General features: G+C 40.5%; 1 protein-coding gene across 2 annotated transcripts in view; it reads left to right on the forward strand.

Annotated features, from left to right (window-relative positions):
• osbpl5 (oxysterol binding protein-like 5) overlaps window positions 1–12,265 on the forward strand; it is a 44,739-nt gene extending 32,474 nt beyond the window's left edge. For both annotated transcript variants that reach the window (XM_068313419.1, XM_068313418.1), the window contains exons 7-23: window positions 225–428; window positions 1,330–1,414; window positions 1,498–1,660; window positions 3,974–4,187; window positions 4,650–4,834; window positions 4,946–5,027; window positions 6,084–6,182; window positions 6,327–6,423; window positions 6,512–6,610; window positions 7,906–8,003; window positions 8,108–8,197; window positions 8,471–8,607; window positions 8,977–9,156; window positions 9,473–9,602; window positions 9,796–9,910; window positions 9,994–10,096; window positions 10,510–12,265. In XM_068313419.1, coding sequence (XP_068169520.1) covers window positions 225–428; window positions 1,330–1,414; window positions 1,498–1,660; window positions 3,974–4,187; window positions 4,650–4,834; window positions 4,946–5,027; window positions 6,084–6,182; window positions 6,327–6,423; window positions 6,512–6,610; window positions 7,906–8,003; window positions 8,108–8,197; window positions 8,471–8,607; window positions 8,977–9,156; window positions 9,473–9,602; window positions 9,796–9,910; window positions 9,994–10,096; window positions 10,510–10,645 — 2,217 coding nt within the window. In that variant the 3' untranslated portion in view covers window positions 10,646–12,265. The remainder of the gene's footprint in view (window positions 1–224; window positions 429–1,329; window positions 1,415–1,497; window positions 1,661–3,973; window positions 4,188–4,649; window positions 4,835–4,945; window positions 5,028–6,083; window positions 6,183–6,326; window positions 6,424–6,511; window positions 6,611–7,905; window positions 8,004–8,107; window positions 8,198–8,470; window positions 8,608–8,976; window positions 9,157–9,472; window positions 9,603–9,795; window positions 9,911–9,993; window positions 10,097–10,509) is intronic.
• Window positions 12,266–13,219: the final 954 nt, after the last annotated feature.

Here is a 13,219-nt window from a genome sequence, read left to right on the forward strand (position 1 = left end):
ATTGCGTATTATATAGAGCTGCTATATATTAAGAATCAGTTATACAGCTCAGAATAATTCATTTTAATGTTCAATGTACCTGATTAAAAGTGATTTGTTTTATCTTGCAAGTCAACCCTGTAGTTTTTTGGTATTTGCGATATAAAACAGAAAAAACATTGTAATATATTTTTTCTTGTTGTAACATGTCCTCCTGTCTCTCGTGATATCTTATCCTTCCTCAGATCCGTGGTTCTTTAAAGAGTTGGACCAAGCTGTGGTGTGCCCTGAAGCCTGGAGTTCTTTTGATCTATAAGACCCCCAAAACAGACCACTGGGTGGGCACCGTGCTGCTTAGTGCATGCAAACTGATTGAGAGGCCCTCCAAGAAGGACGGCTTCTGCTTTAAGCTCTACCACCCACTGGACAAATCCATCTGGGCTGTCAAGGCAAGATATGTTTGTACTAAGTGCCATTATTGGAAACCCACATACAACTAACAATCAAGAAAAGGAAAAGCACCCCCAAATAAAACTTAATTCAGTAATAACAAGGCAGTCAGAGACTGCAACTTCCCGACACATGCCTCTGGATTCCTGAAAATTTTCCTTTTTGTTTTGTGATTATATCTCATCAGGTTTCAGAGATGTGTAGCTAAAAAGGTATAAAAGTGAAAATTTGACCTTCATCTAGTTTTTCAAGGTCAAGGTTGTGATCTCATTTTCATCCCCTTGCTTCCCTGAATATACCGCCTTTTGTTTCGTCTTTCTATCTTATCTGGTTCCTGAGATATGTGCAAAAAAATGTACAAACGTTGCAATTTGACCATGACCTAGTTTTGTCAAGGTCATCATCTCACTTTCATCCCCTTTGCTGCCTGAGTACTGTGCTTTTTCTTTCGTCTTTCTATCTGCAATGGTTGTGAAGATATTTGGTGGACAGACAGACGGACGGATGAACACACAAACACTGACAATTACAATACATCACCGCTTCGCAGGATGCAATACAGATTTTGTGTGTGTTACTGCAGTGCCTTTTAGTGGTAGGATCATCAAATACTCTGACTACGTTCAGTTTACGTTTTAAAAAAATATTTGTCTCAACACTGGGAAAAGATAATGCATTTACTTTTATTGAGAGACTAAAACCAAAGTGACTGATTTTAACTTCATAGCTCACTTTGACAGCCACTTGAGAGCTATTTATTTTACTTTTCACTTTCAGTTGATAATTACCCTTTTCATTGCTCCATTATATTTAGCCCCTTGGGAGACCCATTTGTGTTTGTTGGTCCAACACGACTAGAACAGCATGACGCGTGACTAACATTTCTATCCATATGCTCAGGGTCCTAAAGGAGAGAATGTTGGCTCCATCACACAGCCTCTACCTAGCAACTACCTGATCTTCAGAGCAGCATCTGAGTCTGATGGTAAGGTTTATGTGTGATGTTTTATGATATTCGTGAGAAGATTGTTCCTTCTTCCCATCTTTAAAGTGCATCTGTATCTTCAGGCCGTTGTTGGATGGATGCCTTGGAGTTGGCTCTCAGCTGCTCCAGCCTTTACAAGCTCACAGCCAAAACAGGGAGAGAGGCAGATATCAGCACATCATCAGAGTCCTCTCATATACTCCAACTGCTGCAGGCTACCACACTCAGTGATGCAGAGCTGCTACAGTAAGCAAAGCACATAGATAGGATTTCAGATAGGATCAGTCTCCATCTTACATTTATTAGCTATTAAATCATCTGTGTTTCCTTTAATCACACTCAAGGGCGTATTGTTTGTAATCTGACACGGGACTCTTGACATTTCTTGTAAACATACTCATGTCCTCTGCAGTTCTCATGTGGTTTGTCTGAAATACAATGATTTCTATGATTTCTGGTCACTAACACAGAATAACAGCTGAGGAATCATGAACTGCAGGAATATTCCTTGCTAAAAGCAGGACATTGATCCCTAGCATAACAGACATTACATTAGCTATGTTAGTGGGGAAGGGGAAAGCCTTGAGGATTCTGTTTAGAGATTTATCACACATGATTTGAGGTTGTCTGGTGTCATCAGATGAGTCTTGCATTTGGAAGGCATTGTTTCAAAGGTAGGTTTCCAGACTCAAAGAAATAGATGGTATCACTAAATTTAGAATGAAGTGAATACAAACAAAGCAACTTCATAAAAGCAACATCACCTGAGTGTGAGCTTTGCCTTGAGTGTAATGATACAGCAATTGATTGCTGACAGGGGTGTGGTACAGGTCAGCACTTACTGATTGAGGTTTTTGCAGCGCTCTAAAACTTGCCGATCTGATTTTGTGTTGGCGATTGATGCTGTGAAGAAAAGCACAACTCCATGAGAGTTTTAAGATGATTTAAAGGTTTTGAAAATACAGACTGGGTTGATAATGCTAACAGGGAAAGCGAATGTAAGTAGTTGTTGCTAAGCAGCAATTTGAAATGTAGCCATAAACAATACAACCACCAGCTGGTTCATGGTAGACAGAAGGCAGTAGTTTTTCCCTAATTCTGTTAATGTATGAGCAACGTTCTACCTAGGATGTTTATTTATTTTCTATAAATAGTTCTGTTTATCAAAAATGGAACTATTACAAGTTATTGCCATCCTTTTTTTAATGTCTTAATATTCCTATTCATTCATCGTAGTTGTTTTTTCACTCTTTCTTATTATTATGCATCAGCGCATGTGTACTGTTCACACATTTCCTACATCAGACATCCCTTTCCTCCTCACTCCCCTTCACTCCTCCCCTTCATTCTCTCATTGGCTGAAGTCTCCCTCTGGTCTACCATCCCATTTCTCCCTCCTCTCCTGACCAATCACGAGACCCTGTGCAATCATGTGACTGACAGAGGAGCAGGAAAATGTAATAGGTTGTCAGCTATACGCTGCCATGAGAGACATATCAGCACATCCGTTGTCATCCTGCACGCAAACACAGACACATTAGCAAATAGACAGAAGCAGCCGGGAAGGAGGCCTGCCGGAGCTGACGGACGCACCACCACACCTCTCCTCTGCTAGATTAAAAGCAAAAAACACAGAGGAGATAAGAGGACAGAGCATAGACTACACCTATTTTTGGATTTACTGGTAATATCATCAGTGCTTTAATTTCCTGAAGAGTTTGTCTTCATGCGTTCTGTGTCTGAGGTAGGGGAAGACGGTTTTCTTCCATGTCGTGTTTTGGTTTATAAATAATGTGCAGTGGAATGTGACTTTTCTGGTCTGTCCAGACCTGAGAGATTCAACTCTCTTTTGTTGTCGCTGCAAAAATAAGTTCTCATGTTTTCTGTGACTAGAATCCCATTTCTGAACATGGTTTGGAAACCATATGGCCGTACAACTTTTTCCATTTCACTGATCTTCATCAGTGTTAGCTTTGATCCTGAGGGTGGAGGATTTCTGGTTTTCTGATTGTATAACAAATGAGTACATGTGATTAAAACTTGATGTGCTTCATGACAATTCGTGTGTTCCTTTAAATGTGTCTAAATGTGATTGAACCACCGTTCACAGAAATCTGACGTAGCATCTCTATTTCTCCCCATTGCTCACTCTTACTTCCCCTTTCTTTGTTCATTTAAATATTTCTGTATGGTGTTGTTCTCTTTTTGTCTTCATTGTTCTTGGTGTTAGAAATCTGAGGTTTCTCCATTCTGACAAGAATTTTGCTCTCAAAATTTTTACTACAGAAACTTTTGAAACCAATTTTAAGATTATTTTCTTGTGTTATGAACTGAATTATAGTTGGTCACTTAGTCCCTATTTTGCCACTTTGAAGAACAAAACCGAAATCCCTTTTTTTAATGGTTTGAACATAAGACAAAGTGAATCACATTTGCAAATTACAAATCTGATACACACATAGCTACAGTAAATAAAAGGTTTACAGCAGAAGCAAATCATTGAATCACTGTACACCAGTTCAGATGTGTTCTAACGCAGGTGTCCACTGCTGTTATCAGGTTAAATGACACAACGCTGCTGGGCAATCAACACATGGAGCAGGATGGCTTTTCAGACAAATCTGAGCGTGAAGCTCATGATGACTGGGATATTACAGCCAATGAAAATGGTGGACGGCTGACAGAGGAAAGTGACATGGACCAATCAGACGAGTTCTCCCCTGGGCCACAGGCCACAGCCTATGTGGAACAATGCACAGAGGAGATGGCTGAGGTGAGGTGTCGTGTGTTCGTGTGTGTGTGTGTGTGTGTGTGTGTGTGTGTGTGTGTGTGTGTGTGTGTGTGTGTGTGTGTGTGTGTGTGTGTGTGTGTGTGTAAACTGGTCAAGGAAGTTGTGGCTACCATATATCTATTTCTGACTTTTCTACCTGAAACGATACTGTTAAAACATCTAAAATTCATTCTAAAAGTACTTTTGTAAACATTTCCACCATACTAAATAGAAAATAGGATAAATTTAAGATAAATTAATTTGTCCTGCTTATTCTGGCTTGATATTAATTAAAATGTAAATTGTGGTTTTTCAGACATTCTCCTCATGCTTCTCTACTTCTTTTTGTCAATATGTCTGTTAAAAGACTTCCACAATAGTGATTGTGTGTGTGTGTGTGTGTGTGTGTGTGTGTGTGTGTGTGTGTGTGCGTGCGTGTGCGCGTGCGTGCGTGTGTTACTTCAGGCTGGAGAGGCGTCCCAGGTGGAGACTGTATCAGAGGAGAACAAAGGTCTGATCTGGACTCTGTTGAAGCAGCTCCGACCCGGCATGGACCTGTCCAAGGTGGTGCTGCCCACCTTCATCCTGGAGCCACGCTCTTTCCTGGACAAGCTGTCTGACTACTATTACCATGCTGACCTACTCTCACAGTACGTGTCTTAAAGACTCCATATTATCTGTCTGTCCATAATTTTAGAATTGATCATGATTGATTACTGTCTATCCTCTTTATGTCCATCTCCTCTTCCATCCTTTCTCAGAGCTGCGCAGGAGGAGAGTGCATATGGACGGATCAAGCAAGTGATGAGATGGTACTTATCTGGCTTCTACAAGAAACCCAAGGTCAGCCATTTTTCATACCAGTTGACCAAATAATTCAGGCTGTAATTCAGGCGAGTAATCCCTCGCTTATTCCTGCTTCAAGATGCGTGGCTTCACTAAATCGCAAAATTTTAGTAGGTAGTCACGTGATACCGTATGCTCATGCTATTGGCTAACGGCGTCCGTGTGTGCACTGCTTTCCGAGACTCACGGAAAGCTGCACACTTCCAGGTATTAAAGAAACACTTTTCTTTAATACAAAAGTGTTTTAATCTATAAGTGTGGGAAACAGTAATACAGTACAGATAGAAGGTGGATTAATATCAATATGGGGACGGTTCATAAACATTTAAATTACCGTAGATAATAAAATAAATAGTTCGTCACTATTTGTGCGGGTGGTTTCTGGAACGCGTTAACCGCGAATAACAAGGAATTACTGTCCTGTACTTCTTTTAAAGATGAAGACCTTTCACTTGGGTGAGGAAAACATCCCCCATAAAAAAATCTTCAACAAAAAAATATACAAATAAAATCTGAGAATGAATCACAAATGAGAATGACTCCTTCTAGTATGGATGGACAAACGTTCGAAATTGTACAATAAATTATTCTAGATATTTTCTAAAATCTATGTAAGTCTTGTGGGTCAAGGAGGTGCACAACTGAACAGATTGAAGTGCCATAGGTCACCTGTACAATAACTGGAGGTTGCTTGTAGACGAGTCAGAAATTAAACAAACTCTGTTGCGAAGAAAGACAGATGCTCCTGAGGTAATTAATGTAACTCCCTGCAATGGGAGATACAGAGAAAATACCCCAGGCAATCTAGGCCTATAGCAGCTTATGTACTGGAATCTGTGTTGTTCCTAATTGTAAGATTTACCAAAGAGGAAAGTTTTGAGCCAGTGAATTTGTGCTTCAGACAGGCATTCATCTGGATGCTTGTTACCTGTGGCTTAACTTTTTAAATCTGAGGCCAGTTTAGACAACACGAGTAACATGAGTTTAGACAGTGCCTCTTGGTGGTTTCAGATGCAGTGATACTAACAGTACTTATGTGTTGGCGTTCTCCAGGGTCTGAAGAAACCATACAACCCAATCCTTGGGGAAACGTTTCGCTGCTGCTGGCTTCATCCTCAAACCAACAGCTGTACTTTCTACATAGCTGAACAGGTGAAACACTGCCTGTAGCTACATGGTGGAAATGCAAGGATGCAATTCATTCCTTGTGTGAAAGTGTAAAATGAATGTGTGTCAGAAGTCTGACACCTTTTTTTTCTCTGATCGTGCTCAGATGTCTCACTCTTCCTTTGCCAGGTGTCCCACCATCCGCCCATTTCTGCCTTTCATGTCTGCAACAGGAAGGATGGCTTTTCTATCAGCGGGAGCATCCTAGCCAAGTCCAAGTTCTATGGTAGATGCACACAATGAATATGTCTTTATAAACCAGTTTAGGTGGTACTTTTGTCCTAAATTGAATTGCTTTCCTTCTATGATTGAAGGGAACTCTCTGTCAGCCATTTTGGATGGCAAGGCCAGGCTTGTCTTCCTGACCAGGGATGAGGAGTACATCATCACCATGCCCTACGCTCACTGCAAGGGTAAGAACTCTACCAGAACCTTTTACCATCACTTAATCTGTCCACATCACCTGTATTGTAATTGTCAGTGTTCGTGCGTCCATCCGTTCATCAGTCTGTTAGTATGTCCACCAAATATCTTTGCAACCGTTACAAAGATGAAACAAAAGTACATTACTCAGACAGCAAAGGGGATGAAAATGAGATGATGACCTTGTGGAAACTAGGTCAAGGTCAAATTTCAACTTTGTACATTCAGGAAGCGGATAAGATAGAAAGACGAGGGAGAAGTCCAGTGTGAGTAAGACCACAGATCAAAGCAATGCACTAGCTTTGATCTATAGTCAAAGCTAGTGCAAAACTTTGACCTACCCTGAAGCTTAAACCCTGACGTACCCTTAAAGAAGGTCAGGGTAAGTCACGGGATGTTGCAGGCTCTGACTGCCTTGTTAGTATTTGCATTAGGTTTAATCTTCTTCATACTGCATCATCAAGCTATTGTATAGAGATTTTTCTTTCACTCTTCAGACATCCAAAGGATAGGGAACGTTCATCTTTGTATAGATTTTCCACGTTTTGTTGATATATCTATTATTGTCACATTCTGAGCTGAACACTTACTTTCACTTTGTCCTGAAACACTGTAATCCGTACATCATGTTCATTATTAACTCAATAAATTTAAACAATGGTACTTTATGTCACAAACATACAGAATGCAGACATGATAGGATTGAATTAGTTTACATCTTTGTCGCTCTCTCTCTCTGTTTGAAAACAAGATGTGTGGGTGAAGACAACAGAAATAAATTAAGTGAAGTTAGTGATAAATAATTTAGGATTTGACTAAACGCAATTTAAAGAATTCCACTGTCTTTACATTTGATCAGTCCTAGTTTTTACACAGCACACAATCCTTATGTTGTAGGACTGAGTGTAATTTGTAAGTGCTCCTTAATGATGAGCTACTTGTTCCTGAACACATCCTGCTTTGATGCTGTTACAGCAGGGTATCAATGCAGAGCATGTTAACTTCCCCTGTTGTTCTTCCTGAGCCACGGCTGGAGCTACCTGACTAGCCACTGCTACAGTCACATACAGGCTGTAACTTGGCAGCCATTCATTTCACCCAACATGTCTGATCTGCTGTCAGATTGCTTCAGTTTTTAAAATTACCCTCATTTTGAGTACTTTGTATAATCCTGTTAAGTCATTGATAATGTGAAGGGTATGTCTTATCTTTGGACCTCTAACTGTATCCTGTTCATTGACGGTCTGTTGATGCTGTGCTGTATGTGTGTCTGTCCCTCCTCTAGGTATCCTGTATGGCACTATGACACTAGAGCTGGGCGGGAAGGTTACTATTGAATGTGAGAAAACCAAATGTTTCTCAGAGTTGGAGTTTAAACTCAAGGTACATTTACTTTTACTTGGCTACTTCTTTTTTTTCTTATATTTTTAACATGACTTGCCTTTTCAGTCTTTTCATGACAGTAAAACCAAATCTGTTTTCTGTAGCCTTTCCTTGGAGGATCCTGCTCTGTAAATCAGATCAATGGAAAGATCTCTGTTGGAGAGGAGCTGCTGGCCACTGTTGAGGGGCACTGGGTGAGAACATTTATCTAGCCCCTTTGTGTCGTCTCACTGCTGTGCAGTAATTCTGTCCTTACACAGGGCCTGGAAAACTGTTGATTTTTTTTTAAATTCATTGTTCTTGGATGTAATAATCATTACAGTATTTTCTGCACTATAAGGTACAATGCATTATAAGGCGCACTCTCGATTTTCGAGAAAATTAAAGACTTTTAGGTGCGTCTTATAGTGCGGACAATACTGTAATACAAATAATGGAATAATTCTTGGTTTTTTTGTTGTATTCAGGACAGTGAGGTGTTCATTAATGAGAAGCACTCAGGACAGCAGGAGACACTGTGGAACCCCACTGCAGACATACGCAGCACCCGACTGAGGAGACAAGTGGTCCAAGTAGACCAGCAGGGAGAGTTTGAGTCTGAAAGGTAAGCCTCTAACATGATGGCTTACTGTTACTGTGTTTGTTCCTGAACTTCATCCGTTCGTCATCATGTGCTGATTTTCGTATTTTGAATATAGTCAGTTGAAGGAAACAGCACAAAATCTTTCACACAGTGTTTTAAGCAATGTAGGTATTAGTGATAAGATGAGTCACAGTATCCATTTAAGTGTGTGTTTGTCACTTAGCCATGCACTATAGTAGAGCTCTGAGACCAGCATGCCTGAATGAAAGGCTGCACCTAATGTACACTGTACAGCATTTGTTGTGAGGCGGATTTGTAACGCTGACCCTGCTGATGTCAGCAAAGCATACATGTGCCATATGCCATCTAGCTGTAATTTGCTCCTGATAGACTGTGGCAGCATGTGACCAGTGCCATCATGGATCGGGACCAGCTGCGGGCCACTCAGGAGAAGTATGTGCTGGAAGAAGCTCAGCGGAAAGAGGCCAAGGAGAGAGGAGACAAGCCCTGGACCCAACGGCTCTTCCATCAAGACCCCGTCACCTCTGAGTGGACCTACAGGCACATTGAGTATGAACACACCAGGCTAGACATTCTTCCAGGCTGTCAGTTGTTCTCTTTTTTTCAGTATGCTGACTTTAGACTGAAGATGAATCAACAAGAAATCAACTAGGATTTAGTATGATTTGTTCAAATTCGATCACACATAAACTTTGCATGAATCCTCTGAGGGATTTGTCATATAATCACTTATTTGTTTCTTTGGTGAGGGTGTGGGGTATATGCCATCTTCCAATGATTTCTACATAACATTTTAGATGAGTGTATTTGTAATCAATCTGTGCATTAAGAGGACAAAGGTGGAACTAACGATCCTGTTCTGTAGCTTACAGCCATGGGACAATGATCGCTGTCTGGTTCAGTTTGAGAAGGACGGAGTGATTCAGACACAGGAGAAAATCCAGAGGCGGCACAATGGACTCTCCTACGGCCACAGCTGGGCCAGCGAACAGAAGGTTAGATATCAGTGACAAATATCATCAGCCATGTTTTGCGTGTTTTTTGATTCGCTGCGGTGACCGCCACACAACTAAAGCCGATTTATATTCAACTGTTAACTTGTTGCATTGATCCCTGAGCAGAACACGGGTTATTAGTCTGCATGGAAGCCTGAATATATGACAGTGAGACTTTTGTGACTCCTCACAGGTTGAGGTGAATGGGACACGCAGGAAGGCCAGCAGCCAGCCATCCAGCTGCAGCCAGAACACTGAGAGCAGCACCACCACGCCAGAACCCACGCACGAGTCCTCCGACAATGAAGGTTAGGCTCACACACACGAAAAAGAAACAAAAACTATCATTATTGTTGATGTACTCCTAAATTCTTTCCCATCGTCCACTCAGGGTTCTCAAATCAGTGTGTGAGGTGCAATAAAGAGGTGAAGGACATCGCTCTGATAGAAGCTGCCATCACATCCATACAGAAAACACAGCAGGATATACAGAGGTGAACTGAGTTCATGTTGACACACACACACACACACACACACACACACACACACACACATACACACACAGTAGCAGAGGGAATTGGATAGCATTTTATCTTCACAAGAACCTTGAATATGTTCACTTAATCACTTTTGTTTCCTAATCATGCTTATATTTAGGATGTGGACAGTTTGAGTTTCTATTCTTATAGTCTGGACTAAAACTGACATCTGCTAGCGATTGAATAAACTGTAGTCAGTGAATCTGAAAGTAGTAGCATTTATTCATTTGAATCAGTGTCAGTTTCAGAACTTCCAAACATTTCTTTGACTTCTTAAGGGGATTATTTTGATTGATTTATTGTTTGTTTTCTAGTAATGTTAGGTTTAGATTCCTTGATGTAACTCTGGGCTCTTCCTCTCCTCGCAGGAACCTGGTGGCACTGAGTCGTCAGCTGGCTCATCAGAGGGCGACAGAGGACGGCGTTTCATTAACGGGTCGTCGCTGTCTCATCCTCTGTGCTCTGCTCCTCTTGCAGGTCCTCCTCAACTATGTCTTTACCTGAGCTCCTCAAGTGAGGGAGGTGGGGCGGGTTGGGGTGGGGATGAAGGTTTCCCTCCAATACTGATCTGCTATTAGATCCCTCCAAAAGCACAGACGGTAATCAGCAGATGAGGAGAGTGGCCTCAGATCAGTTTTTGGAGATTAACTTTGCCCCTTTTTTGTTTCCTCTTGGAGGGAGGAGCACAAACAGTATAGCAATAAACACAGCCACAGCCACCATCTGTCAGTCGCCTGCAGAGAGGAGCAGCACCCCCTAGTGTAGCCAGACTGAAACAGCACCGGCACCAATGCACTTTGGACAGAAGAGGACGGATGACAAATGACCATATGAGAAAGATTTCAGTTTAAAAATTCATGAAATATGTGATGAAGAATGATTTAGCAAAATTAATCAACAGGGAGGATGTTTTGTCATTCCTTGGTGTCTTTTTATATGACCCTGCAATACTGTCTGTTAATGTGCCTGTATATATGTTGTCCGTACTTACAGTACAGTAGGCCCTATGGGCACTGGCAGATCACTTGGACTTCTACTCCCCTTCCACTCCAGAGTTTTGGGCCTTAATGCTGAAGCCAAAAAGAAGAAGAAACATGCGACATGTACAAAGAAAGAAGGAATATCTTCCAGCAGTGCAATTTTGTGTGTTATATAGTGATGTACACTCAAATACCATTTTAAAAATGATGATTTTACCAAATCAGTATTTATAATCTGCCAGGACAAAGACCACTTGTTTACAAGGACAGCTGTGTGTGTTTGTAGCGACACAGAGGAAGGATGGATAATGGAATTGAGGCAGGGCGGAGAGCCAAATGGAGTGTCTTTGAATATGTGTGCCTGTAGAGATGTAAGAGAATAATAACAGCAAAGCACTGCTTTGGTCTAGACCAATCCACTAGTGTGTACAATCAGGTAGGAGAAACAGTGTGTGAGGGAAGGGACAAAGGAGTATGAGTGGAAATGAAGACTTTGGCTTATAGAAGGTGGATTTGTGTGCGTTTATGGTCCACACCATGTTAAATTGACTGTTTTAAGATGTAACAACTTGTTCTTTTTTCTTTTTAATCGGTTTGTATATATTTCTGGAGGCCAGTGCTTCAGGAAGAGATTTCAGAATGTATTTATTGGGTGATTAACCTTGACTTTCCTAATCCAATTCACCTTGGAGGACGGGGGCCAGGGTGACACTCACACTCCCAGGGTTGTGTATGTAAATGTGTGTCATTGTGAGGGAGCACATGTGTGCGAGTAAGCCATTAAGGTTTGTGCTGTACAAAGTCAAGTCTGTGATCTTGGCTTTTAATGATTTTTAACCCTTGCGACTCCATTGCCTAATCTACCCAATGGGAGAGACTCGAGGAGCACAAAGAAAGGTTGATTCTTCGAATGATTTTATTTACACCTTTATTTGGTCTTATTATTTTTTTCTGTTTTCTACTCGACTGTTTGGGGGATTCATTAGATTTTTGGGGGGGTTTTGTCATTCATCAAAACCACAAAAGACATGATTCACCTAATGTTTTCAGTCATGCCTGTTGTGTACTGTAGCACTACAGTAAAACATTTTAACCCTTCATTGCTGTTGCCTCTTATTAATGTGTTTTTAGTAATAAAGGAAATACCCTGCCATTCAATGAGAAATGCATCTCATCTAAATGCTTATTGTGCTTTCAAACACTCTCCACTAGAGGGAGGTGTTGATATGACGAAAAACTGGCATGAGGGTTGATGAAGTACTGGACTACATTCAGGATGTCATTTCTCTTTATAGCTAGTTAGCAGCAGTCACACTCGAAACTTCGTTTTAGAAGTGAATGAAAACTTTAATGAGTCATTCCAGTATTGGAGGAAATTTAGGCTTCCAAATTCTTAAAAAAATAAACCTTTTATGATTTTCTGCTGCATGTTTGTCAATAGGTAATAAACTATCAAAGGCTTAATTAGCTCAGGTTATAGATCAATGGTACAATTTTTATTACATGATTTATTTGGTTTTACAAGTTTTATTTTCAATAAATAATAACTACAGTAACAGGGTGAAAACCCCATATTAATGTTTGCTTTGTCTCAGCAGTAACAGCCAGCTGCTCATAAACAGGACCAACACCTACTGCATGTAAATAAAGGAAATGTGATATTATAATGTGCATAACAGTGTTGTATGAGTTAGAGTGAGACATTTAATAAAGACTATGTTATAAAAATACGTAAAATAGAAGAGAGGACATACCTTTGCTCTACCCATTCTTTTGGAAAATTGATGTCAAGTCCAGCATATCGTGACTCTGCTCTATTCTACCATTGTAAAAAGGTTGTAACAGGGTTGTGTGTGTATGTTGTGGGACACACGTTCCATGACTAAATTATTATTTAAAATGTAGTGTTTATTAAAACAAATGTTCCCATAGTTGCAAGAGACAGTAATGAAACAAATGATACCAAAAAATGACATTTAATTCAATTGTTTAATTTTATAACTCAATTTGGTCATTAGGGGGGGGGACAAGAGAAAAATGGCATTTTAGGGGGTACTCCAGATTTATTTTGTATTTTAAACTATTTTCAAGCATTCTT

The sequence above is a fragment of the Antennarius striatus genome, chromosome 4 (assembly GCF_040054535.1).
Source record: "Antennarius striatus isolate MH-2024 chromosome 4, ASM4005453v1, whole genome shotgun sequence".
In the NCBI taxonomy this organism is placed as follows: domain Eukaryota; kingdom Metazoa; phylum Chordata; class Actinopteri; order Lophiiformes; family Antennariidae; genus Antennarius; species Antennarius striatus.